The sequence below is a fragment of the Theropithecus gelada genome, chromosome 7a (assembly GCF_003255815.1).
Source record: "Theropithecus gelada isolate Dixy chromosome 7a, Tgel_1.0, whole genome shotgun sequence".
Lineage (NCBI taxonomy): Eukaryota > Metazoa > Chordata > Mammalia > Primates > Cercopithecidae > Theropithecus > Theropithecus gelada.
In genome coordinates, this window is record NC_037674.1 from 38617317 (window position 1) to 38643423 (window position 26107).

At 41.4% G+C, this 26107-nt stretch overlaps 1 protein-coding gene across 2 annotated transcripts in view; it reads left to right on the forward strand.

Moving 5' to 3' along the window:
• The window catches only part of APH1B (aph-1 homolog B, gamma-secretase subunit), a 32016-nt gene extending 16970 nt beyond the window's left edge, over window positions 1–15046 (forward strand). For both annotated transcript variants that reach the window (XM_025390449.1, XM_025390450.1), the window contains 2 exons: window positions 9433–9560; window positions 11525–15046. In XM_025390449.1, the coding sequence (XP_025246234.1) occupies window positions 9433–9560; window positions 11525–11692 (296 nt within the window). In that variant the 3' untranslated portion in view covers window positions 11693–15046. The remainder of the gene's footprint in view (window positions 1–9432; window positions 9561–11524) is intronic.
• The last annotated feature ends 11061 nt before the right edge of the window (window positions 15047–26107 follow it).

Consider the following 26107-nt stretch of genomic DNA (forward strand, 5'->3'; position numbering starts at 1 on the left):
TTTTTTTTTTTTTTTTTTTGAGACGGAGTCTTGTTCTGTTGCCCAGGCTAGAGTGCAGTGGCGTGATCTTGGCTCACCACAACCTCCGTCTCCTGGGTTCAAGCAATTCTCCTGCCTCAGCCTTCTGAGTAGCTGGGATTACAGGTGCATGCCACCTTGCGCAGCTAATTTTTATATTTTTAGTAGAGACGGGGTTTCGCCATGTTGGCCAGGCTGTTCTTGAACTCCTGACCTCAGGTGATCCTCCTGCCTCAGCCTCCCAAAGTGCTGAGATTACAGGTGTGAGCCACCGCACCTGGCCTATTTTTTCTTCTTCTTCTTCTTTTTTTTTTTTTTTTTTTTGAGACGGAGTCTTGTTCTGTTGCCCAGCCTAGAGTGCAGTGGCGCGATCTTGGCTCACCACAACCTCCGTCTCCTGGGTTCAAAAATTCTCCTGCCTCAGCCTTCTGAGTAGCTGGGATTACAGGTGCATGCCACCTTGCACAGCTAATTTTTGTATTTTTAGTAGAGACGGGGTTTTGCCATGTTGGTCAGGCTTTTCTCGAACTCCTGACCTCATGATCCACTCGCCTCGGCCTTCCAAAGTGCGGCCTATTTATTTATGTTTTGAGACAGGGTCTTGCTCTGTCGCCCAGGCTGGAGTCAGGTGGTGTGATCATGGCTCACTGCAGCCTTGACCTCTGAGACTCAAACAATCCTCCCACTTCAGCCTCCCAAGTAGCTGGGACCACAGGCACGTGCCACTAAACTCAGCTAATTTTTTTTTTTCCTGTAGAGATGGGGTCTCACTATGTTGTCCAGGCTGGTCTTGAACTCCTGGGCTCAAGTGATCCTCCTGCCTCAACCTCCCGAAATGCTGTACCTAGCCACTGCTGCTTTTAATTTTTGGTGTTTTGGAGGTTTTGTTTCTTATTCTTCAATGAATTTCACAGACTTTTTTTTTTTTTTTTTTGTAGCCATGATGAGCAGGATACTGTATTACAGGTTACTGTCCTGTAAATATGATTGCATGAGACAAAAGTCACATTTTTAAAACATCATCCAGTATGATATCACTCTTCATTCAGCCTCACAGGAATATATATTTTATTCATTACATCTAATATTTATAATTTGAAAGGGAAAAAATCCCCACTATTTCCGACTTTATTGCTCAGTCTGGCCCTCCCCAGCAACCTCAGCTTGATCCCCTGCAGCTCCATGGCTATGCTGGGAAGTTGGGCTGGGAATCCCAGCATTTATCAACTTACTCCATGCCCACTTCTTACCGAAGATGCTGTTCAGTACTGGGACCACTTGTACCAGTTCACTTTTCTACCTTTCCACAGCTCTGCTAAAGAGAGTCATTCTGCATTGCCCCGCTTCTAGGGGAATCATTCATACTGTAACATATTTCACTTACTGTGCAGTGTTCTAACACTATTTCCTGGAAACAAACTTATTTGCATAAATGTTTGGAAATCTCTTATTTCTTTGGAGGAATTAATCAACTTTGAGGTTTACTATTAATGGGTAGATTTATTGGATTTTACTGCCTTTTATCGTTATTCTAAACCCTCACCAAAGACTTACACTTGAATATTTTTCTTGAGATCAAAGTCCTTTGTTTCAGGTGGTAAGCTACCTTTTCACCTCTAGTGGGACTTTTTCCCTACATTCAAAGGAACAACAATTTTTTTTTTTTTTGGGATGGAGTCTTACTGTGTCACTCAGGCTGGAGTACAGTGGCACGATCTTGGCTCACTGCCAGCTCCGCCTCCTGGGTTCACGCCATTCTCTCGCCTCAGCCTCCTGAGCAGCTGGGACTACAGGCGCCCACCACCACGCCCAGCTAATTTTTTGTATTTTTCAGTAGAGACAGGGTTTCACCGTGCTAGCCAGAATGGTCTCTTATCTCCTGACTTCATGATCCGCCCGCCTCGGCCTCCCAGAGTGCTGGGATTACAGGCATGAGCCATGGAACAACAATTTTAAATACTGCTGACTTCTTATCAGAAGTTCTGGAAGGCAGTGGAATAAGATCTTTAAAATGGTACACTCCTGCACCCTTCCTCATCTCAGTTGATGGAATTCCATCCTTCCAGGTGCTCAGTTATTTCTTAGAATATTTCCTGATCCTTCACCTTTTCTCTCATAACTCGCATCCAATCCGACTATAAACCTTACCTGCAATTTCCATTTAAATCTTCATCCAAGGTCTTATGGGCTTAGTTTTGCTTTATAAATGGCATAGATCAGGTTTGAGAGCTTGTTTGGAGCAAACATTTAAAGAAATGGTAAATCTGATTTTGCTGAAACTATTCTAGGCCAGAGACAAACATAGAAATTAATTAGTTTTGTGAAGTCAATGAAGCATTAATAGAAAGTAATAGAATCCCGAGAGCCTGTATGCATTGCCGGCTGCCTGAAGGTAGGTCCCCCATTAGGGGGTTATACTCCAGGCTGCCTTGGACCTCATGATCCCAATGGCAGCTCTAGCCTATGAGTTTAGGCCTGTTTTTTGTTGTTGTTGTTGTTGTTGTTGTTTTGCAGCATTTTTGTGACAGTAGCTGGCTGCTGCAGGGAGTTTCAAATGTTTTTTAATGTGCTACGTATAGGAAAAAAGAGTTGACTTGTGTTTCTTCAAAGAGCCTTCTCAGGATCAGTGAGCAGGGGTTAGAGCAGGGTTTCTCAACCTCACCACTATTGACATCTGGGGTCAGATGATTCTTGGTTGGGAGCTGACGTGTGTTGTGGGGTGTTTAACAGCATCCCTGGCCTCTGTCCACTAGATGCCAGAAGCACCCCGTCCCCGAGTGGTGATAACCCAAAATGTCTACAGACGTTGACATATTCCCCCTATGGGCCAAATCATCCTGGTGGAAAATCACTACTGAGTTAAAGCAGATTTGGGTTCAGTTTAAGAAGGAACTTTCTCATAGTGGCCATTTAATGAAGCGAGATTGGAAGTATTTAAAGTGGCCCATGTGGGTTTTCTTCATTGCGTAGAGGACGGGATCAGACAACTTCTAGCAAACCTCCCAAGGCGGACTCCACAGTGATGAGCTAATTTGAGGCATGTTTCATCATTCTCCAGCATTTTCTAGGGGGACTTTAACATTAAAATAGTATCTTACAGAAGGTTATTTGATTAGTAATCTATATCTATATTACAATAAATCAGGCCACAGAATTCTCTTACATTCTTTAAAACAAAAATGTTAAATTAAATCCCCATTAGGGAAAGTCATTTTCAAAAGCATTGGTTCAGCCCTGGGGCCCGACTCCCACTCGTGCCAGCTGACTGGGGGATCTCTCAAGCGTCTAGCGAGTTTCTGTGGCCAGGATGGATGGAGGAGCATCTCCTGCTTCACGGAACCCTGAAGCCCCTGACCTTTCTCCTACTTAGAAAAAGAAGCCAAAAGCCCATTGATCTTCGCATCCTGCCTCTGGGCAGCTGCGGCTGAACTTTGGCCTTGGAAGTCCTCCTTTGTCTGTGGCTGCCATCACCCAGCAGCAGCCTTTGGCTGGCTTTGACCTAGGTAGAGATCCCCTGCCCGTGTTAGGGAAGCCAGGTGATGGCAGTTTCTGTGCTGGCAGGAAGCCGGTATTAGACGCAATTGCTGTCGTTGGCCATTAGCTTTGCAAGGACAGAAAAATAGGTATCAGGAATGAGGGAAAGGAACACATGCGAAAATGAGGGTACTTATGAATCTGTGTGTTAGAGCATTTGGGGTATATTCAGGAACGGTGAAAGAGCCAAATAGTAAATGTTGTTTCTTTCTTTCTTTTTTTTTTTTTTTGAGATGGAGTCTGTCTGTCGCCCAGGCTGGAATGCAGTGGTGCCATCTCGGCTCACTGCAACCTCTGCCTCCTGGCTCAAGCGATTCTCCTGCCTCAGCATCCCGAGTAGCTGGGACTACAGGCGTGTGCCACCACGCCTGGCTAATTTTTTGTATTTTTAGGAGAGGGGGTTTCACCATATTAGCCAGGATGGTCTTGATCTCCTGACCGGGTGATCCACCTGCCTCAGCCTCCCAGGCGTGAGCCACCATGCCCCCGGCTGTAAAAGCTGTTTCTTGAAGATAACACTGAAACATTTTGCTTAGAAATAGGTTAGAAATATTCATTCCCAAGACACTTTGACTTAGAAGATTATTAGAAGAGGAAGTCCGTTATCAACTAGACAGCTACCCTTGTCACGAACTGATATACAGTACTGGTCAGAATTATTCCACTTTCTGACTAATGTATTACAACATTAAAAATTATGGAAGCTCCTTTTATTAATCTGGGTTATAAACTAATGTTGATATTCTTATGATTAACTTAGGGAAGTTTTTTTTGGCTTAAGAATATGAGAACAGGCTGGGCGTTATGGCTCAAGCCTGTAATCCCAGCACTTTGTGAAGCTGAGGTGGGCAGATTGCCTGAACCCAGGAGTTTGAGACCAGCCTGGGCAACATGGCAAAACCCTGTCTCTACTTAAAACAGAAAAAAAGTAGTCAGGCCTGGTGGGGCACGCCTGTAGTCCCAGCTACTCAGGAGGCTGAGGTGGGAGGATTACCTGAGCCCTGAGAGGTTGAGGCTGTAGTGAGCCATGATCGCACCATTGCACTCCAGTCTGGGTGACAGAGTTGAGACCCTGTCTCAGAAAAAAACAAACAAACGAAAAAAAAGAATATTAGAACAAAGCAAATTTGGGGGTTAGATTTACTGAAGGACTTTTAGAGTTTTATATTTAGGAACATTAACTGAGAAAGGTTTAGTAATTAAAAGGTTTTACTCTAGAGATACTGTTAGCAGATTTTCATTACTAGCTGGAATTTGTTCCATTTACTAATGAGAAGGGTTTAAATAGGATGTATGTAGCTGTAGCCACATGTATGTGGCAGAATAATGCAGATATCCAGGTCTGTTTCTGTTGGACCTCTTAACCAACTGCAGAGGGAAGAAGGAGTAATCCCAACATTCTAACATAGCACATCGTGATAGTAAAGGCTATGATGACCATCAAAGCCATCCAGAAATAAGTGCTGGCTGCATAAATAAGTCGAGTATGAACATAGCACAATATTTTAATGCATGTCCAAGGGATCTCCTCTAGATACTGTGTTAATAAAATGGTGAACTGAAAGGATGGGGAAAGGTTCTATGAGACTGTTGTGTCGTGCGTTGTAGTAGTCCCAGTGGCTAGAAAGTGCCTGGCCCATACTGGCCACTGCGTACATACTTGTTATGTGGATTGATGAAAGAGGGGAGGAAGAAAATTAATGTAAGAGTAACACAAAGTCAGAGGAAGAAATAATCTGCAAGAATGAAGAGAAATGCATTTTTGTTTTTATTTTTTATTTATTTTTTTGAGACAGGGTCTAGCATTTCACCCAGGCTGGAGTGCAGTGGCACGATCATGTAGCCTCCACCTCCCTGGGCTCAGGTAATCCTCCCACATCAGCCTCCTGAGTAGCTGAGACTATAGCCGCACACCATCACACCTGGCTAATTTTTGTTTGTCGTAGAGACAGGGTCTGCTTACGTTGCCCAAGCTGGTCTCGAACTCCTGGGCTCAAGTGGTCCACCCACCTCAGCCTCCCAAGTGCTGGGATTATAGGCATGAGCCACCATGCCTGGCCAGGAATGCATTTTTAATACATAGTCAGGTACCCAGGAGACTTGGATACGTGTGGTCATTGCTGGCTGCTGTCTCACTTTCCCACCTGATAGTACATCTCACTGAGAATCCTGGCTTATTCGTCTTTGAATCTGTAGACCATAGCACATGGTAGCTACCACGTATTAAAAAGTTGTAGTTTGCCAAGCACTGTTTTTCCTTGTAACAGCCCTATGTGGTATTATCCCCATTTTAAAAATAAAGGAAATGGAAGCTCAGAGAGGTTAAATAGCTTGTCAAAGCCACACAGTAGAGCTGGGATTCTAACTCAGAACCGTCTGACTCTAAAGATAATATATGTAATCTTCAGGCCAGGCTGTCTAGGTGCTCAGTAGATGTGTGTTGAATGTTAAAAAAAAAAAAAAAAAAGAGAAGGATAGGTGTTAGGAAAGAATTTACTGAGGAGAGGTGGCATTTGTACTGGATCATAAATAAAAGTAAGATTCAGATGTGGTAAAATGGGGAGGGGTGGTGCTGAGGGGCAGAGTCTTCAGACAAAAGGGATAATCTATTTAAAAGAAAAAAGAAAACCAGAGGTATAGACAGAGTGAAGAAGAGTTCTGGTTTTCTTCCATAGGATTCAGTTGAAGATAGTAGAGAATATGGTGTCAAGGTAATTGGGGTGTAGATTGTAGAGGTCCTTGAATGCTAGTCTGAGATGTATGGACTGGACTTCGGAGGCAAAGTCAATCCATCAGACTTCTTAGTAAGAAGGACCAAAAAATATGGATCTAGAATTTGGAAGAAAGGTCAGGGCTAATGATACCCTGATGATGCTTGCCTAAAACTCACAGTAATGCTCTTTTGGACAAGAATAGACTGAAAATTCTGTAAGTGAGAGCGTTTTTATTGTTGTTGTTGTTTTGTTTTGTTTTTGAGACAGAGTCTCGCTCTGTCGCCCAGGCTGGAGTGCAGTGGCGTTATCTCAGCTCACTGCAAGCTCCGCCTCCCAGGTTCATGCCATTCTCCTGCCTCAGCCTCCTGAGTAGCTAGCTGGGACTACAGGCGCCCGCCACCATGCCCGGCTAATTTTTTGTTTTTTTTAGTGGAGATGGGGTTTCACCGTGTTAGCCAGGATGGTCTCGATCTCCTGACCTCGTGATCCGCCCGCCTCAGCCTCTCAAAGTGCTAGGATTACAGGTGTGAGCCACCACGCCCGGCCCGTGAGAGCATTTTTAAATGAACTGTAGGCCTTGACTATAGGAGCATAATTGTGTCTCAGTGTCACTGGTAAACACTTCTTTCCCCACTCTGTATTGGTCACAAAGAAAGAACATCCAATTGGAAAAGGCAATCAGGTTTTATTCCCTGGCCAGAGAACAGAGAAGGTGAGCTCTTGTGCTAAATGTACTTTCTCCCCAAGCAATGGAAGTCATAGGGGGACTAGATGTGGGGCGGGAAAGGAATGTTAGCATGTGCGGGATGGGACTCCGGACGTGAAGGTGCTATTCATGAACATACGCCTTCATATATTACATGTACATGAAATGGCAGGGATTTTCTTTCAGGGGAGGGAATTTTACATTGCAAAGATATGCTGATGATCTCAAGGCAAACAGGAGTCACCTGTTCCAGTTTGTGCTGGTTTTGCAAGGTCTTCCTCTGGTATGTGGTCAGGGGTCAAGAGGCTCTGGTGCCATCTCACGCCAACTCGTTTCTTTAAGCAGCTGAGCCTATAGATAAAAGAACTAAAGAAAAACAGTTAAAAAAAAAAACAAACAATAACAAAAACTAAGGACCTTTCCCAGTTATTTCATCAGGGCTGCCCTGGTAACATCAATATTCAGAAAGAATGGCAAACATAAGCTGCCAAACAGATGACACCTTAATGGTGTCATTGCTTTCTCTTGACATTTGTCATCTAGATTCTGAAAAACACTTAGAGTATGAATACTTTATGATTTTTTAAAAAATCAGTGTTTCTATTTGTGTCAGTTTCTGCCTTGATCTTTTCTGACACAAAAACTTTAAAACCTAAACTGCATTCCTGGGCATCTTCAGCGGTCTCAGCTCCCCGCCATCACCAAGCATCTGTCTCGAGGAAGCCTTCCCTTTCCAGGGTCATCACCGGGATTAAAATACATCGCTTTAGCTTCATCTGCCATAGCGTCAAAACTTTGGAAACTATTTCTCTTCTACTTTAGTTAAAATATCTACCACTGTTTACTGAAATGATTACACTTTTACACCAGATATAACAGCTTTCTTTCCTCTAATCACAAGTTACGTCTTTAAATATTGTTTTCATGTTTTAGAATTCCTATCAATGAAATAATACGCATTTTTTCCACAATACGGTTTTCTTTTCTACATAACATTAGATTCTTGAGATCATTTATATTGTAGACCATATAGTATTCCATTGTGTGACTAGAGCGTGATTTATTTATCCATTCTAGTAACGATGGACATATTTCATTATTACAGACAGTGCTGACTTAAACATATATATGCTTCTTGTGCAGATGTGTACGTTTCTGTAGAGCAATGCCTCTGAAACAACCATGTCTCAGAATCACCTGCAGGGCTGTTTAAACATGGATTGCTGGGCTCCCACCCCATTGTTTCTGATTCAGGAAGTATGGGGTGGGTCCCCATAATTTGGAGTTCTCACAAGTTCCCAGGTGCAGGTGATCTATTAATTTCAGAACTAATTGCTTCAGAGTGTAGCTCTAGCTGCAGAATTGCTGGAGTGAAATAGGGAATGCAAATTCCACTTTAATTTGTGATGCTAGACTGTTTTCCTATCAGCAGTATGAAACAGAGTGTCAGACTTGAATTTTTGCCAATCTGGTGGGTGTTAATGGTTTCTTATTATGTGGCTGAAAGAGGAAATCTAGGTGCCTTTTTGTTTTCCATGTTAAACTTCGCAGAATATATAGGGCTTGCCCACTTTAAATAAAGACTGTTATCCAGCACACAGGATACACAAACGACACACACACAGAGATAGTGTTCCCCAGAAAAACCTGGTGGTGCTGATCAAGTTCAGTGCCAGTTGCTTAAGAAACATCGTAGATAATTACTGTGATTTTAAATAGTTTTCTTTTCTTTCTTTTTTTTTTTTTTGCTCTGTTGCCCAGGCTGGAGTACAGTGGCATGATCTCAGCTCACTGCAACCTCCACCTCCCAGGTTCAAGTAATTCCCCTGCCTTAGCCTCCCTAGTAGCTGGGATTACAGGCATGTGCCACCACGCCTGGCTAATTTTTGTATTTTTAGTAGAGATGGGGTTTCACCACGTTGGCCAGGCTGGTCCCGAACTCCTGACCTCAAGTGATCTGCCTGCCTCGGCCTCCCAAAGTGCTGGGATTACAGACTTGAGCCACAGCGCCTGGCCATGATTTTAATATTTTTCCACTGGCCTTTTTCAAAAGGATCCGAGGGAAAATTCCACTTTAGTGAGGAGTCTTGTTTAAACAGAAGGTACTCCTTTTCATTCATGTCTGTCTTTACTCATGCAGAAGGCTCATTGGGAAAAAGCGGGCCGGACATCACAATCATTTTATTGCATTCCTCAGGGAAGCTGCCTGAAAGCCAGATCTCAGTCGACCTTTTATTGAACAGGTTTACATTCTAGACAAGAAGCTGTAGCAGTCAGTCCCCTGTTCCACAGTGTTGCTTTCTGAGTGGGCAAACGTGTGTCAAACCTCCTGTTTCTGTCAGGAGGTGTTAAACTCTCTCGCTGAGGTGTGGTGGACACCCTGAGAGTCCATGCACATGCCAGGGCCCTCAGTGGCTCTGATGTCTGCAGAAGTGACACTAATGGTCGGCTGTCTTTCAGCTTTCATGACGCTGGTCATCATCTTGCTGCATGTGTTCTGGGGCATTGTATTTTTTGATGGCTGTGAGAAGAAAAAGTGGTGCCTCCTCCTCATAGTTCTCCTGACCCATCTGCTGGTGTCAGCCCAGGTGAGTGTTGCCGCCGTGCTCAGACTATACTTTGGAACTCAAGTCTGTGTATCTAAAATGGTAAATTCTGCTCTAGATGAAATACATGCTCATGAGAACATGAGGAAATTCAGAAAAGCTGTTTAAGGGAATGAGTGAGTCATCTCGGTCTTACCACAGAAAGACCACCACTATTAATTTTTTGGTAGGTCTTATTAAAAGATTTTTTTCCCCTGCTGTTTATTTGCAGTGATTTGTCTCTCCCTAACCTAGGTCAGTTTGGAAAACTGTTCATTCTCTGTGACAGCTGCGTGGAAAAGTTGCATATTCCAGACTTGGCACCATCATTGGACCTTATTCCTAGCTCTCGTATAACATATGTCCTTGGCTAGCATATTTTATTTAATAGAGTTTTTATCTCTCTCTCTTTCTAATTAGAGTTTGATAATCAAGGATAGGGCCTTATCTTATCGATCTTTGTATCCTCAATTCGTGGCACATAGTAGGTGGCCAATAAATGTTGGTGAATATTGAAGAGTTGATACTATTCTTTTTAATGATTAAAAGGAAAGAACCTAGTGGTGGTGTAAGTCGGCATCGTGGTCACCCTTAGTGGGGACAGTGACTGGTGGTGGAACAGGGAGGCTGCTGGGGGCTGAGAATGTTTTGATTTTCATCGAGGTGCTAGTTACACAGGTGTGTTCACACCATGAAAATAAGGTTGAGCAAGTCTTCAGATGTTTATTGATCATTCGGATAATTCTTTTGAAGTGCCTGTTCGAATCCTATGTCTATCTATTGGATTATCTTTTTCTTTTTGATTTTTATGAGTTATTTATGTTTTCTGTAAAAAAAAACAAATCTTTTGTCAGATGTGTGTATTGCAAATAACTTCTATGATGTGGTTTGTCTTTACATTCTCTTACTGTCTTTTGATGAACAAAGTTCTTAATTTTATATAGTCTAATCAATTTTTCTCTTTATGGTTTCTCTTTTTGAGCTTTTTAGTAACTATTAACCTAGCTGAATTTTAAGTTTTAAAATTTGTTCTATTTTCTCATTTTGGGGTTGTAATTTTCTACAACAATCATGTACTGCTTTTGTAATTGTTTAAGAGGAAAATGTTTTTTAAAGAAGAAAAGAACAATACAAAAGAGTGTAGCAGTCTGTAAAGTGAATTAAAATTCAGTGGATTTGAGGTATAGAATTATTGTGAAGAATAATCTAGAAAATGCTCAATGCCTGCCATGCCCACAGAGGCTTCTTGAGAAGAGCAGTCTTTCTGCATAAGGTGCTACCTGTAAAATCTACCACTTTCTTGGGGCCTTGTTTGACTGCCCTAAAGAGATCACCTTGTTTTTACCCATCCTAGCCTCATCTCAATTATAATTATGCTGTCCTAGCATTCATCACAATTTGTAACTAATTCTTTCTTCATTCGTTTCCTGCCTCCCTTACTAGTACAGAACCTCCATTAGGATAGAGACTTTGGTCTCCCCAAGGTGTACCCAGTACCTCTCAGCATTCCATTAGTGTTCTTTAAATGAATACGCTTTTGGAACCCACAGCAATTGTGCAACTGAAAAAGACTCTATTTCCTCATGTTCCCTTGAATACTAAGGATTCATACTAAAGTAATTTGAACTTGTCTCACTGTCTTGCAAATTCTAAGAACCAATTTAACACAAAAACGAATAGAAACTAGTTATATGACATGCATCTTGTATTGTATATTCCATTAGGTTCTGCCTAATGATTGCCTTCTAGGGTTACCGTTTGAATATAGCAAAGCACGGGACCTGCAGCGTCTGTTGACCAGCTTAGTTCTACATGCCTTGGGGCCTTAACACATAACACACATCATATGTTTGGTGAAACCCACCCAAGTTCTTGAAAGTATTCCATGCTTCCCTTTATCTTTGGTTATTCCACATGTTTAATAAGCTTGCTGTTATTACCCAAGCTGATTTATTTTTCTTTTGCAGACCTTCATAAGTTCTTATTATGGAATAAACCTGGTGTCGGCATTTATAATCCTGGTGCTCATGGGCACCTGGGCATTCTTTGTTGCGGGAGGCAGCTGCCGAAGCCTGAAACTCTGCCTCCTCTGCCAAGACAAGGACTTTCTTCTTTACAACCAGCGCTCCAGATAACCTCTGGGAACCAGCACTTCCCAAACTGCAGACTCCATCTTTAGAGGAAGCACAATTGTGCCTTTTTCTAAAAATCCCTTTTTTTCTGGTGGAATTGAGAAAGAAATAAAACTATCCAGATGCGAGTTCCATTCCCTTGGCTTTGCCGCAACTGCTCTCCGAAAGGGATGCCTCAGCGGTGTGCGTCCTGGCTGCACGAGAATCACCTGGGACAACGTAAAGCCTACTGATTCTGGGCTCCACCTTCTGGAGCTAATTGGCCTGGGCACGTGGTGAGTTTTAAAAGCTTCCCAGGTGATTCTGATGTGCAGCCAGGTAGAGACCCACTGGTTTGGTATCCAAATAGGAGCTTCCTGAGAACACTATAAGTGAATGAGAATCTGGTGTTTAACTGTCTCCTGACTTAACTTGTGCTGAGCAAGTAAGTATCTGAATGTCAAATCCTGGCTATCTTTTATCTTTCTAAGTTCCGAAGTCACAGAAGGCTGAAGGGCTATAACCCCTGTTCACCGTTTTCGTGTACTTCACCATCTTAGGAGAACACGGTAGGCTGGGCTTCTAAATGCAATAATAAATTACATTAACTATGATAATTTAGCCAAAGTAAGATACTGATTAAGCCGTATTTTTCTGAAGTTCTTCCATTCTAGGTTTTGCTTTCTGAGGCATTACATTGTTTGTGAGTATAGATTGCGTTTTATTAACTAAAAATGACTGTTTTCTGACTTCCTTGGGAAGGTAGTTTAAAATCAGGAAGTTTTATACAATGTCTGTAAGCCTGTTTAAAGCTTTCCATGGGCTCTGCCCCAAGGCCGTTGGCTGCAGCGTTCACCATCTGAGTGCCAGTTGCTGGGCTAGTTGAGGTGAAGTGCATTGTTTTATCTCTGAGCAGCTGTGCAGGGAGCTGAGCGATGTGCCCTGGGACAGGCGTCGCTGGAGCTGGTGGAAGTACAACCAGAAGCACGAGGAAATGAGCCAAAAGGGTGTTGTTGACACTTTTCATTTGCTCCTGTGATACTAACAGCACTTTCACCCAAATGCTTTAGTGTAAAATTGGAACTAGATATTAAACTGCCAAATCTCACACTATTGCATAATCCATATGGTCTTTAGATCTAGTCAATGTCTCTGGGTTTTGGTAGCAGATACAGCGTTCCCTTTTCAGGAATACTCACAGTGTTCTTTCAGCTTCCAAACAGGCCCTTTGATTTCCTTTATAAAGGGAAAATGTGGGCAAATCATGCCTTTACAATTAGAAATTGTTCCCAGTTGATGTCTTTTGGGGAACTGGTGGCGTGAAATGCAAATGACCTGTACATTAAAGTCATGTCTCAGTGAATACCATACATGCAGTACAACATTCAAAAGAGGGGAGCAGCAATCCTGAGGGGCTGGGGGAGTGACAGCGGCAGGACAGATGGGCGGGTTTGACAGACTGTGATGGGAAGAAGAATGATCATGTTTAAAACAAACATGGCCAGTGTTTTGGGCTAGCCACACATCATTCCAGAGACCAAAACCTTACTCGTGAGCTAGACCTTTATCAATATCAGTGAACCCCATGTTTAAAATATTAGAATGTTTAGAGAGAAAATAGAGATAATAGAGAGAAAAGAAGAGGAGGGCTCCTAGCAATGTTGTAAACAGTCTGATAGGCAATTGTGGTTATTCCCCTAAAGTTTACTTCAGCACTAACACTAGTGCTTCCGCTGGAGTTTGCATTTTTCCAGCTTTATACAAGATTTTCCTTTGACTGGAAGAGTCAAGGATATACAGACTCAACAGTGACATTTATTGTGCAACATCAAGGGGAATAAGATATCATCAAACCGGGATTATTCTTATCAAAACATGGTCTTCTTTGAATAAGAAAAATACATAGTTGGTTATTATGGACTTAAAACTGTTAAATGGATATTCTGATAAAATATTTACTGATTCGTAGAGTGTGGAAGATCTGAGAATATTAGCTTCACTCGTCTGGAGCTTTGAGGATGCCTGTACGCTGATAGTTTCATATTAACTAAAACTGGATATTGTAAAATCTCATTTATAAAAACTCAGCTGAGAAGAAAATTTTCTTCGATGGTGAGACTGTTGTCTTAGTTCAGGAAATTATTTAATAATCTTTATTACCTGTGAATGAAGGAACTCTGTAATTCTGATTTCTCCTAAAACATGAGCCTTTCCAGAGTCAGGTTAGACACTGTTGTTGCAAATAGCCATGCTTTGCCTTATGCCAAGGAGGCCCAGAGGGAGGGTCTTCCTCTGTTGCTGTGTGTATATTGAAATGCTTTTTTTTTTCTTTTTTTTTTTTTTTGGCATTTGTTATCTATAATGAGCTTTCTGAGCCCTGATAATAAGTGAGACAAACAGGGGGTATTGATGTTATACACTCCCTTCCATTCAGGATTTTCTCCTCGGAGGGAAATGTGGATATAGTTAAAGTTGACCTTGGAGAATTGTGAATATTGTTGCAATTCTTGAATATATTACCATGTGAATAGTAGAAACTGTGTTGCTCTCTAGTATAAGCTATATTTATTTTTAATGCATTTGAATTACTAGTTATAACTGGAGAAGTTTTTTTTACCTCTATCCAGGCCTGCCTGACTGGCAGGATAATAGCAGCAGCCTCTTTTAGAGCATCTTAATGAAAACATGGCTGAAAGGAATCAATGATGATATCTGCAGACTACATAGAAAATGGCTTTCGTTCCCAGTGTTAACATTTTATTCTCAATCACATTTCAATGTTTGCGGAGGGTGGCAGATTCACACCAGAAACATTAGGTGTTCATATCCATAGCGTGGATGCAGAATAAGCAGTTGTGACAGAAGCTTCTTCTTCCTACCTGGTACTCCTCCCATTCACCTCAACCCAGCCCCAGACAGGCATTAGCATTCAGTGTGGGCCCTGGGGCAGCCCTGAAGCCTGGCTGGGCCACCACACGGGGGCAGCCTGTGACGGGCACCAGTGGCCTAATTCCGGGGAAGAGTTCCTGGAGGGTATTGGCTGTTTTTGTTAGCTCAGTTTTTTTCTGGGCTCCACCATTCCTAACCCCAGGTAGACAAGATAGACGTCACACACAACAATTTAAGTATTTTGCTTAGTGCATTTTGTTATGATTGAAATGTTTGTTTCTTATTTAATAGGCTTTTTACATCATTCTATTAAATTTTAGTGTTTAGAAGAGGCAGGTACTGTCACTATGTAAAATATGTAATATTTTATATGTTATACCATGTCATATATACTTGCAATATCAGACCTTGCATTCAGTACACAATGCAATTGACTCTTTGCAGACCTGCATTTTTCAGTGAACAATAAAGATTGTCTGGCACTCTTCATTTCCTGTGTTTCCTGTTCTGTGGAATGGTGTATCCTTTAGTATCTGTTACTACCGTGTTTTGTCTCCTTATGAAACTTGGATGTACATTCTGTTGTTTATGACTGATCAGAGACATTTTTAAAAGAGGAATTCTTTATCTGATTTAAAACTCCTAAGGCTTATTTCATATCTGTGTGTTTAGGAACAGATTGTTGCATAATAGTGGCTGAGGATTGGAATCCGGTGAAGAGGAGAGTACAATTTAGCTTTTACCTGGTGATTCTGAGTAGCCTAGAGAGTCCTTTTCTGTTTCTTTCCCTTGGTGAGGAGGCAGTACAGCTAAAGGGCTGAGCTTGGCCCTCACCATCAGACAGGATACATAGGGGATTATGATACGAAACTCAAAACCATCTGATGCTGGTTCACTCTGACTTGAAATGAGGCTGTTGCAAGCTGTGTTGATGATATTATTGGATGAAATGTTCTCAGGGTTCTTTGCTTCTAACCTGTAAACCAGTGGAAGAGGTGGGCATTCCTCAGGTATCAGCCCAGATTCCTGTACAATTTCATTGGCCCTTAAACACTGAATTTTGGTTCTAACTTAATTGTTACTTGTTTGGCATTTCGTTGGAATGGAGATTTCCCTGTGACCAGCCTCAACACATGAGAAACCTCTAATGGAAAGAAGTGCATATTTTACTTTCACTTCTTTGAAAATGCCGAATAGAAGGAACCGCTGGACAGGTTGTGGTCCCAATCTCAATAAAAGAATTAGGCACATTCTAAGGTGACTATAATAGATTATGAGCCCCAAGCAGATTCTGGCTTTAATGCTCAATTAATTTATAAGTGGTACTTTTTGCCTCAGTGTGGATCGCTGTAAATCCTTCTACCTACTAGTAAAATTACACATTTTTTAGAGCTTGCACAAAATCAGATGGAGTTTACAGTGCTTATTCGGGGCTTACCATGCACAGAATACTGCTTAGACACTTCAAAAGGAAGGAAAAGAACAAGACGGTGGGGATCTTTGTCCTTGGAAAACATATAATCTAACTGCACAGATTAAAACACCCAAGTATTATTTTAAGGCAACTACAAAATGCACTACAAATTATGGAATAATATAGAATAGCTTGACTACTAAGATGATGCTTAAAATTTAGAAGTGGATGAAGGGCACTGGGTAGTGGATATAGATAGGTGATAGCTGAGTAGTGAACCCTGGGGGCAGTCAGTTGAAAGGTTGGAAAGGAGAGAAGAAGAAAGGAAAACCAGAGGCGTGCAGTGGCTTGACAGCCGGTGGGGAAAGGATGTCAAATGCTACTGGATAATGGATAAGAAGAGGAGAGAGGCGGCCGGGCGCGGTGGCTCAAGCCTGTAATCCCAGCACTTTGGGAGGCCGAGACGGGCGGATCACGAGGTCAGGAGATCGAGACCATCCTGGCTAACACGGTGAAACCCCGTCTCTACTAAAAAATACAAAAAAAAAAAAAAAAAAAAAAAACTAGCCGGGCGAAGTGGCGGGCGCCTGTGGTCCCAGCTACTCGGGAGGCTGAGGCAGGAGAATGGCGTGAACCCGGGAGGCGGAGCTTGCAGTGAGCTGAGATCCGGCCACCGCACTCCAGCCTGGGCGACAGAGCCAGGCTCAGTCTCAAAAAAAAAAAAAAAAGAAGAGGAGAGAGAATTGATTGTTGTGTATGGAGAGATGGAACTTGCTGGTGACCTTGATAAAAACAAGATGGAAATCAGAGTGAACACCTGAATGGAATGGATTGTACGGAACAGGAGATAAGGAAGTAGACACAGCATCGAGAACACAGATGTTGTACAGCAATGGGGTGATAACCTAAGGAGGATGTGAGGGAAAGAGAGTGTGTTTTTCTCTTTTTTTTTCCTTATGATATAGACTGTAACTGCATGTTTATATTAAAATAAGAGTGACTCCATAGAAAGGAAAAAATTAATGACATAGGAGAAGGATAGGATAGTTGCCAAAGCAAAGACCTGGAGGAGGGAATAGAGAGGGAAAATCTTTTTTTTTTTTTTATTTTTTTTGAAACAGAGTCTTGCTCTGTCACTAGGCTGGAATGCAGTGGCATGATCTAGGCTCACTGCAACCCCTGCCTTCCAGGTTCAAGCGATTCTCTTGCCTCAGCCTACCGAGTAGCTGGGACTACAGGTACGTACTACCATACCCACCTAATTTTTGTATTTTTAGTAGAGATGGGGTTTCACCATGTTGGCCAGGCTGGTCTTGAACTTCTGACCTCAAGTGATCTGCCCACCTCAGCCCCCCAAAGTGCTGGGATTACAGGCGTGAGCCACCGCGCCTGGCCAAGAGGGGGAAATTCTTAACATTAAATGCTTATATTGGGTAAGTAAAAATATTCAAAATAAATGACCTAAGCCTCTAATTAAGAAACTCGATAAAGAAGAGCAAACTGAAGCTAATATAAGGAGAAGAAATGAAATAATAAAAGAACAGGAACCAAAGAAATAGCATTAAACAATGGGGAAAAATGAAACAAAAATCTGGTTCTTTGAAAAAACCAATAAAACTGGTAAAGCTCTGGCCAGATGGAAAAAAGAGAAGGCACAAATATCAGTAATGACAGGAGACATCACTGTAGGCCCTACATTACTAAATAAATAATAAAGGATATTATGGATAACTTTAATGCCAATAAATGTAAAAACTTAAATAGACAAATTCCTTTTTAAAACCCACAAAATTCACTCAAGAGAGGCCGAGGTGGGTGGATCGCCTGAGGTTAGGAGTTCGAAACCAGCCTGGCCAACATGGTGAAACCCCATCTCTACTAAAAATACAAAAAATAAGCCAGGTGTGGTGATGGGCACCTGAAATCCCAGCTACTTGGGAGGTTGAGACAGGAGAATCACTTGAACCCAGAAGGCAGAGGTTGTGGTGAGCCGAGATCGCACCATTGCACTCCAGCCTGGGCAACAAGAGTGAAACTCCATCTCAAAAAAAAAAAAAAAAAAATTAGAAAATCTCCATATCCTTCTATGTCTTCAGACTTTGTTTTTTCTTGCCTCTTAATCTGCCTTGTAATTATTTGTTGAAAGCTAGTCATCGCCTCTTGGGTAATAGGATCTGAATTTTAAAAGCCTTGAGTGTAAATTTTATGTTAATCTAGGTAAGAGTTGGACTATATTTAATGTTTGCTGTGACTGTGAGTGCCAGAGGCTTTGAATTCCTCTGGTGGTCTTGTTTTTGTCTCCTCTTTTGACTGTGGAGTTCCCTCAGTGCCCCTTTTCGGAGAAAGCCTGTGTCTTGCAACTCGTTCAGCTGTAATCCACTGTAAATTACACTAGAGCCCTGTTGGTATGGCAGTGAGATGTGGAGGAGGGGACATGTATAATAATAAAATTATAATAATAAAATCTAAATCTCAGTATTTTCATGGGCCTGAATCCCTGGGCTGAGTGTTTCTTAACTTTTTCCCCCTTAGATAAGACAGGAAGCTAGAAGGTGGCTGGAGAAGAAAGGTACCTTTCCTCAGCTGGGACAAGGCTTTGGTAAAGTCTTTTTCCTTTGTTATGGAGAACATTCTGGATGTATTTTACAATGAAGACAGTATTTCCCACCCTTGCACTAGTCCATACTCAGACTCCAGCAATTTGTCAACATTAGCATTTAAGTGTCACTACCAGTTTATGGCTCCAGCAGCTTGCATTCCAGGTGAGCAAATCTCGGCTGTGACTCTGGATTCACCTCTGTCTCCAGATTTCAGAGTGGTGGTTTACCCTGAGACCTCAGTTCTCTGATGGGTTCAAAAGAATTGTTGATTTTTCCATTTGCTTAGCTTTTTCTTGTAAGGATGAGAGTGATGATTTCCAAGCTTTTTATATGGTAGAGCTAACTGGACATCCACTATATCTACTAAATAAATTGAATTTGTAGTTTTTATAAAGAAAACAATTATTAAAATGTACACGTTTATAGGCAATATGGAATCACTATTACACATAACTTTTTGTTCTGTAAGACAACAAAATGTCATGATTGAAATTGCAATTCTCCATATTAAATGGCTATATATACACTTTGACAAAATTCTTGGTATATTTAAATGTTTTGATAATTTATCAAAGGGATAACTGAACTTGTGTCCTGTTAATTTACCTAATCTAGATCACATTGATAACAGTGCCGCTCTCAGGGAATAAAATTATGTGAAATGTTTCTGTTTATCCTACTAGGTAACAACGTGTATCACAAATCTATAGTCATGGATATGAATGGAGAGTTTCACAACAGGCCTGGGTATATATGGGAATTTCATATATGGTAAAATTGGCATTTTAAATCAGTGGGGAAAGCATAAGTTATTCAATAAATGGGTCTGTTTGATTATTTGATTATATTTGGGGGAAAAAAAGCAAAGCTAAGTTTTCACTTTCAGTTATTTAAACATATTAAAGATTCAAATGCAAAAAATAAAACCATAAAATAATCTTTTAAAATTAGAATAGTTTTATAGTCTAAAGGAGGAGAGTTTTTCTTGACATTTCACTGAGGCTACAAACCACAAAGAGAAAAGAAAAAACAGATTTGGCTACATACAACTTTAAAACTGCATGCAAAAGACATTCTAAACAAAGAAGATGGGGAGAAACATTTTTGACATATATAGAGTTGTCACCTATAATATATAAAAAGCTTCTATAATTAAAAAAAATTAATGATACAGTAAAAAGATCAAAGCATATAAACAGATAATTCACAGAAAAAATGCAAATAATAAACATAAAACAAAATGCTAAACCACTAATAAAAGCAAAACAAGCAAATAATTTTGGACTATCGGATTATCAAGGGTGAAAAGGATTGATAATAACAAAGATTGTTGAGCATATGGTAGAAACAACATATTATGAAAAAGGAAATTAGTACAACCCCCTTGGGTGGTAATTTAGCAAAATCTGTTACATTTATACAGTTTTGAGATGTGCATATTTTGAGCCGCAAATTCCTCTTCTAGGAATTTGTCCCATAGAAATGGTGTGTCACAGGAAAAAGACCACCAACTCACAGTTTTTTCTATTCTCTCACTCAGCAATCAAGCGATCAGTTCTGCTGCGGACACCAGCTGGCTGTCCTCTAGTTCAATTCCAATGCTGTCTACCTGGAGATAGCATCAGATCCCACAGGTTCAGGGCTCGGTCCCCAAAACCACGCCCCCTTCAGACACCAGTTGTAAATCCAGGCCTCCTGAACTTCAGACTGACCCACTTCAAGTTGGGGTTCCCACAACCCCACTTTGGGGCCCAATTAATTTGCTGGAGTGGCTCACAGAACTCAGGGAAACACATTTATTGGTTTATTATGAAGTATATTACAAAGGATACAGATGAAGAGAGTCACAAGGCGAGGTGTGGTGGAAGCGACACAGAGCTTCCCTGTCCTCCCCGGGTGTGCCACCCTCCAAGAACCTCCACACATTCCCCTATTGAGAAGCTTCCCAAACTCTGTCCTCTTGCACATTTTATGGAAACTTCATTACATAGGCATGATTGATTAATCCTTTGGCCGCTGGCTATCAACTTCATCTTGAGCCTCCTCTCCTCCCCAGAGGTTAGGGGTAGTGCTCAAAGACCCAACCCTGTAATCCTGCCTCGGGCTTTCTGGACACCGGCCCTATCCTGAAGCTGCCTAGGGACTGCTAGCTTTCAGTCAGTCATCACATACAAAAAGACATCACTTTAGAGATTCTAAGGTTTTAGGAACTGTTTGCCAGGAAACAGAGATGAAGATCAAATATGTATTTCGTCATATCACAGAAATACATCCAAGTACACGTGGATCTGGTAATAGTCTCGTAACAGTAAGGAATTTGCGGCAAGTGTCTACCAATAGGGCATTGCATCAAGCAGCGGAACACTGTATCGCCACTGAAAAGAATGAGGATATCCAGGATGTGCTAGAAAACAAAAGCAAGAATAAAAGATCATTCTTTCGTCCGACAAATATTTCTTATGCCAGACATTGTGCTAGACACTGAAAATTTAAGAATGCAAATAGGCATGATGCTGTCCCTTCTAGAGCATATAATATAGAATCCTATTAAACCATTTTATTAAAAATTTTAAAATGAGTATAAAAATACATGCAAACAAACATCTGGAAAATAAATTGTTAGCTAAAGATAATTGTTTGGCAACACTAAATTGTTAAAAGTGACTATTTTGAGAGTTAGGATTATGGGGTACTTTCTGCTTTATACATAATTTAATTGTTTGCATTTTTCAAAAAAATGGGCATGCATTATTTATGTTATCAGACAAAACCATAATCTAAGCACTTTCACGGTTTCTCTTTGTCCTTGGTAGAAAGTGGATGTTACTCAAGGTCTTTTGTAATCTGATCTCAACCACTTTTTTCTGTCTCCCACCTGTAAACCAAAGAAAAATAACCGAGGCAAGCCTCAATTTAGAAGTTTATTTTGTCAAGGTCGAGGACGCACCTGGGAAAAAGGAACACAAATCACAGGAAGTCTGTGATCCATGCTTTTTCCAAAGAGGGCTTTAGGACTTCAGTATTTAAAGGCAAAGAAGAGACTGGAGGGGAAAGAGGAAAGAAAAAAAAGGAGGAGGGGGACTGGGCGTGGTGGCTCACGCCTGTAATCCCAACACTTTGGGAGGCTGAGGTGGGCAGATCACGAGGTCAGGAGATCGAGACCATCCTGGCTAACACGGTGAAACCCCGTCTCTACTAAAAATACAAAAATTCACCGGGCGTAGTGGTGTGTGCCTGTAATCCCAGCTACTTGGGAGGCTACAGCAGAAGAATTGCTTGAACCCGGGAAGCGGAGGTTGCAGTGAGCTGAGATCGCGCCACTGCACTCCAGCCTGGGTGACAGAGTGAGACTCTGTCTCAGAAAAAAAGGAGGGCAGATAAAACAGGCAAGAGGTTACGTTCTCTCAAGACTTAGATTAGGCTTTGGTTAATGCTCACTAAATTCACATTTTACTCATGAAAGGAGGGGCTAGAGGAACAGTCAATTACGCATTCATCTTGTGCTCAGAGCATCTGCGCTTTGATGTAAGATAAACACCGAGTAGAGGAAGCGGTCAAATATGTATTTGTCTCAGGTGAGTGAAGGGATGACTTCTGTCCGTCTTTCTCCCATACCTGTGAAGATATGCTGTTAATTTACATTGTCAGCGGGAAATTGAACAGAGTTGTTTTAGGGTAAAATTCTTGGGGCGTACAAGGAATTTCCTTGTAAGCAAATTATGTGGAGGGGGGCTCTTCCTGGGGAGGTACGTGGCCTTCTATTTTTGCAGCAAGCTATTTAGAAACAAAGTGGAAGGCAGTTTTTGCATGACTCAGTTCCCAAACTGAACTTTTCCCTTTGACCCTAAGTTTAGGGTCCCAAGATTTTTATTTTCCTTGCACACACCATCCCCATCCCTCCTTTCTCAGACATTCTCAAACACATCCGTGAGGTCTCCTCTACTGAGATGCACGTCAACTCTCATACCTCCACATTTTTAGTTCTGTTTTTAGCTCCAACCAGAAAACGTCCTATTCCACCTTCAAGATCCTGCTCAAATGTCACTTCCTTTGGGAAGTCTTTCCTGATTAGTCCCAGAAAAGCAAATAGCTTTCTCCACTGTGGTCTCTTTACACTTTCCTTTAAAATCAAGGAAAAATTTATATACAATAAAATGCACAGATTCAAAGTATACAGCTAGATGAATTTTGCCAAATGTGTATACCTTTGTAAGCTCCACCTCAATCAAGATATAGAACATTTCCTTCCCTGCTGGTTCCATCTCCCTTCCAGTCCATCCACAGGGGCAACCACTAGTTCCCACTTCTGTTGCCATAGATTAGTTTCACTTGTTGTGTGTTTCTGTTTTGTTTTGTTTTTTAAACGGAGTCTTTGTCACCCAGGCTGGAGTGCAGTGGCACAATCTCAGCTCACTGCAAACTCTGCCTCCCAGGTTCAGGCAATTCCTTGGCCTCAGCCTCCCAAGTAGCTGGGACTACAGGTGTGCGCCACCACACCTGGCTAATTTTTGTACTTTTAGTAGATACGGGGTTTCACCATGTTGGCCAGCTGGTCTCAAACTCCTGACCTCAGGTGATCTGCCTGCCTTGATCTCCTAAAGTGCTAGGATTACAGGCATGAGCCACTGCACCCAGCCAGTTTCACTTGTTTTTGAACTTCATTTACATTGAGTAACACAAAATGTACTCTTTTGTGTCTGGCATCTTTCACTCAACATAATTTTCTGAGATATCCTCTTTATTTTTGTATATATCAAGAAATTTGCAATTTGTATTGCTGAATAGTATTCTGTTTTACAGAGATACTGCAGTTTGTTTAGTCACTCTTCTTTTGATGGACGTGTAGCATTCTGTACATACTGCTCTTCTGTATAGTGGGGCTGGCAATTTCTGTTTGTGTTTCGGGAAAAGCTCTCTCAAACCGTGTTTTTCCTCTGCTCTCATACCACCACAGTAATCATCAACGCAGAAGAAGACTTCCGTGACCAGAGGTGTAGGTTTTTTCACCACACACCAACAGACATGGGCTGGGTGCCCTCCAGTTCAATTCCAACGTGATCTACCTGGAGATAGTGTCAGATCCCACAGGTTGGGGATTCAGTCACTTGAGTCTATGTAACCTGCCCCCTTTTTTCTTCTCTCTCTCTCTTTCTTTTGATGGAGTCTTGCTCTGTTGCCCAAGCTGGAGTGCAGTGGCACAATCTCAGCTCATGGCAACGTCCACGGGTTCAAGCAGTTCTGTCTCAGCCTCCCAAGTAGCTGGGACTACAGGCACCCACCACCACGCCCAGCCAATTTTTGTATTTTTAGTAGAGATGGGATTTCACCATCTTTCCCAGGCTGGTCTCAAACTCCTGATTTCAGGTGATCCACCCGCCTGGGCCTCCCAAAGTGCTGGGGTTACAGGCGTGAGCCACTGCTCCCGGCCCCTGCCCCCTTTTTTTCTTTCCTCTTTTCCAGTAATTTAGTCCTTGTATCTAAATTATGCTTGAATCCCGATCACTTAATCTGTGTTTAGCAGACAGTAGTAGTTCTTTAAATCTTTACTTTTGAATGAGGAGGTATGAGAAAACAGTTAGTTGGAAATTAGTTTGAATAATAGACGGGGGTTAATCCAAATTTCGCCCATTGATTAAGGAGTGATAAGCTCCTGGGCTGCGCTGCTTAGTGGCTGTGTGCTCCTCCATGGAAAGGATGTACCATATTCAGGAACACTTTTCAAATGGTTATGTGTTGAGTGGTTGAGGGGAGACACTAGATGCATGACATCTGTTGTTGGATATCCAGGTAGCTTCAGAAACTAGTTTCAGCAGATGAAGGAACTGGTTATGTTACCTATGTCACTAGAAAGGTCTTTGTTTCTTCTGGAGAAGGCCAGTTGACAATGTCATCATCGACGAAATTGCTATAGGTCTCAGTCTGCCCTTGACCCCATGGACCCTGTATTTGTTGTCTTCATTGCTGGTAATTCAAAGTTAATATTTGAAATGAGTGAACCCAAGCAGAAATAATGACTTTGACTTACAATACTGAGAGGTCATAGCCAACCATGTGAATAGAGCATGCTCCTTTCTGGCCTCCCACCCACAGTGTGAGTCCAAGGGAAGTATGGACTCACCCTATGGGTGGGAGCCCAGGAAGGTGCATTATACCAGCCTTTGCTGAGCTTCTCTAGAGGGGCCAGGAGGAGGTAAGCTCTCAGTGGAAATTCTAGAATGGGACTGAGTATCATTTGGCTGTGTGTGGGGTGGAGGTGGTGGTGGGAGGGAGTTTTTTGTTTTTTTTTTTAACAGATTTATTGAGGTATAATTGATATAAGATAAATGGCACATATTTAAAGTATAACATTAGAATTGTTTTCACGTGCGAAGAAACCACTGCATCAAGATAATGAACATATGGATCACCTTAACCATTTCTTATACACTTTTGTAATCCCTCCATTCCCCACTCCACCTCATCCCTAGGTGAGGTGATCTGCTTTCTGTCATTAGCACTGATCTGCTTTCTGTCATTAGACTGTACATTTTTAAGAAATTTGTATTAAATGAAATACAGTCATGTACCGCGTAACAACATGTTAGTCAGTGATGGATGGCATATACAACAGTGGTCTCATAGATTATAATGAAGCTGAAAAATTCCTATTGCCTAGTTATGTCATAGCCATTGTAAAATCTAGTGCAGTGCATTACTCAGATGTTTGCGGTGATGCTGATGTAAACAAACCTACTGCACTGCCAGTTATATAAAAGTTTATAGCATATACAGTTATACTATATAATTTATAAATGTATATGCTATACAATTATATAGTATAATTGTATATGTATTATAATGTATAGGCTATACAATTATATAGTATAATTGTATATGCTATAAACTTTTATATGCTAAAACAACTCTGTTATGGTTTATGCATTTACTACACTGTACTTTTTATTGGTATTTTAGAGTGTATTCCTACTTATAAAAAAAAAAGTTAACCCTAAAACAGCCTCATGCAAGTCCTTCAGGAGGTATTCCAGAAGAAGGCATTGCTATCATAGGAGAGGACAGCTCCATGCATGTTATTTTCCCTGAAGACCTGCCAGTGGGACAAGATGTGCAGGTGGAAGACAGTGATGCTGATGATCCTGACCCTGTGTAGGCCTAGGCTAATGTGTATATTTGTGTCTTAGTTTTCAACAAAAAAGTTTAAAAGTAAAAAAAAAAATTTTAAGCTTATAGAAAAAGGATGTAAAGACAGAAAATACTTTTGTACTGCTGTACAATGTGTTCAAAGAGTTCAAAAGTCAAAAAACTTGAAACTTTATGAAGTAAAAATGTTAGAGTAAATTTATTATTGAAGAAAGAAAAGTTTTCAATGTAGTGTAGCATAAGTGTACAGCGTTTATAGAGTCTACAGTAGTGTACAGTAATGTCCTAGGCCTCATACTCCCTTCGCTCATTCACCCAGAGCAACTTCCAGTCCTGCAAGCTCCATTCATGGTGGACCATTTTTAATCTTTATAACATTTTTACTGTAATTTTTCT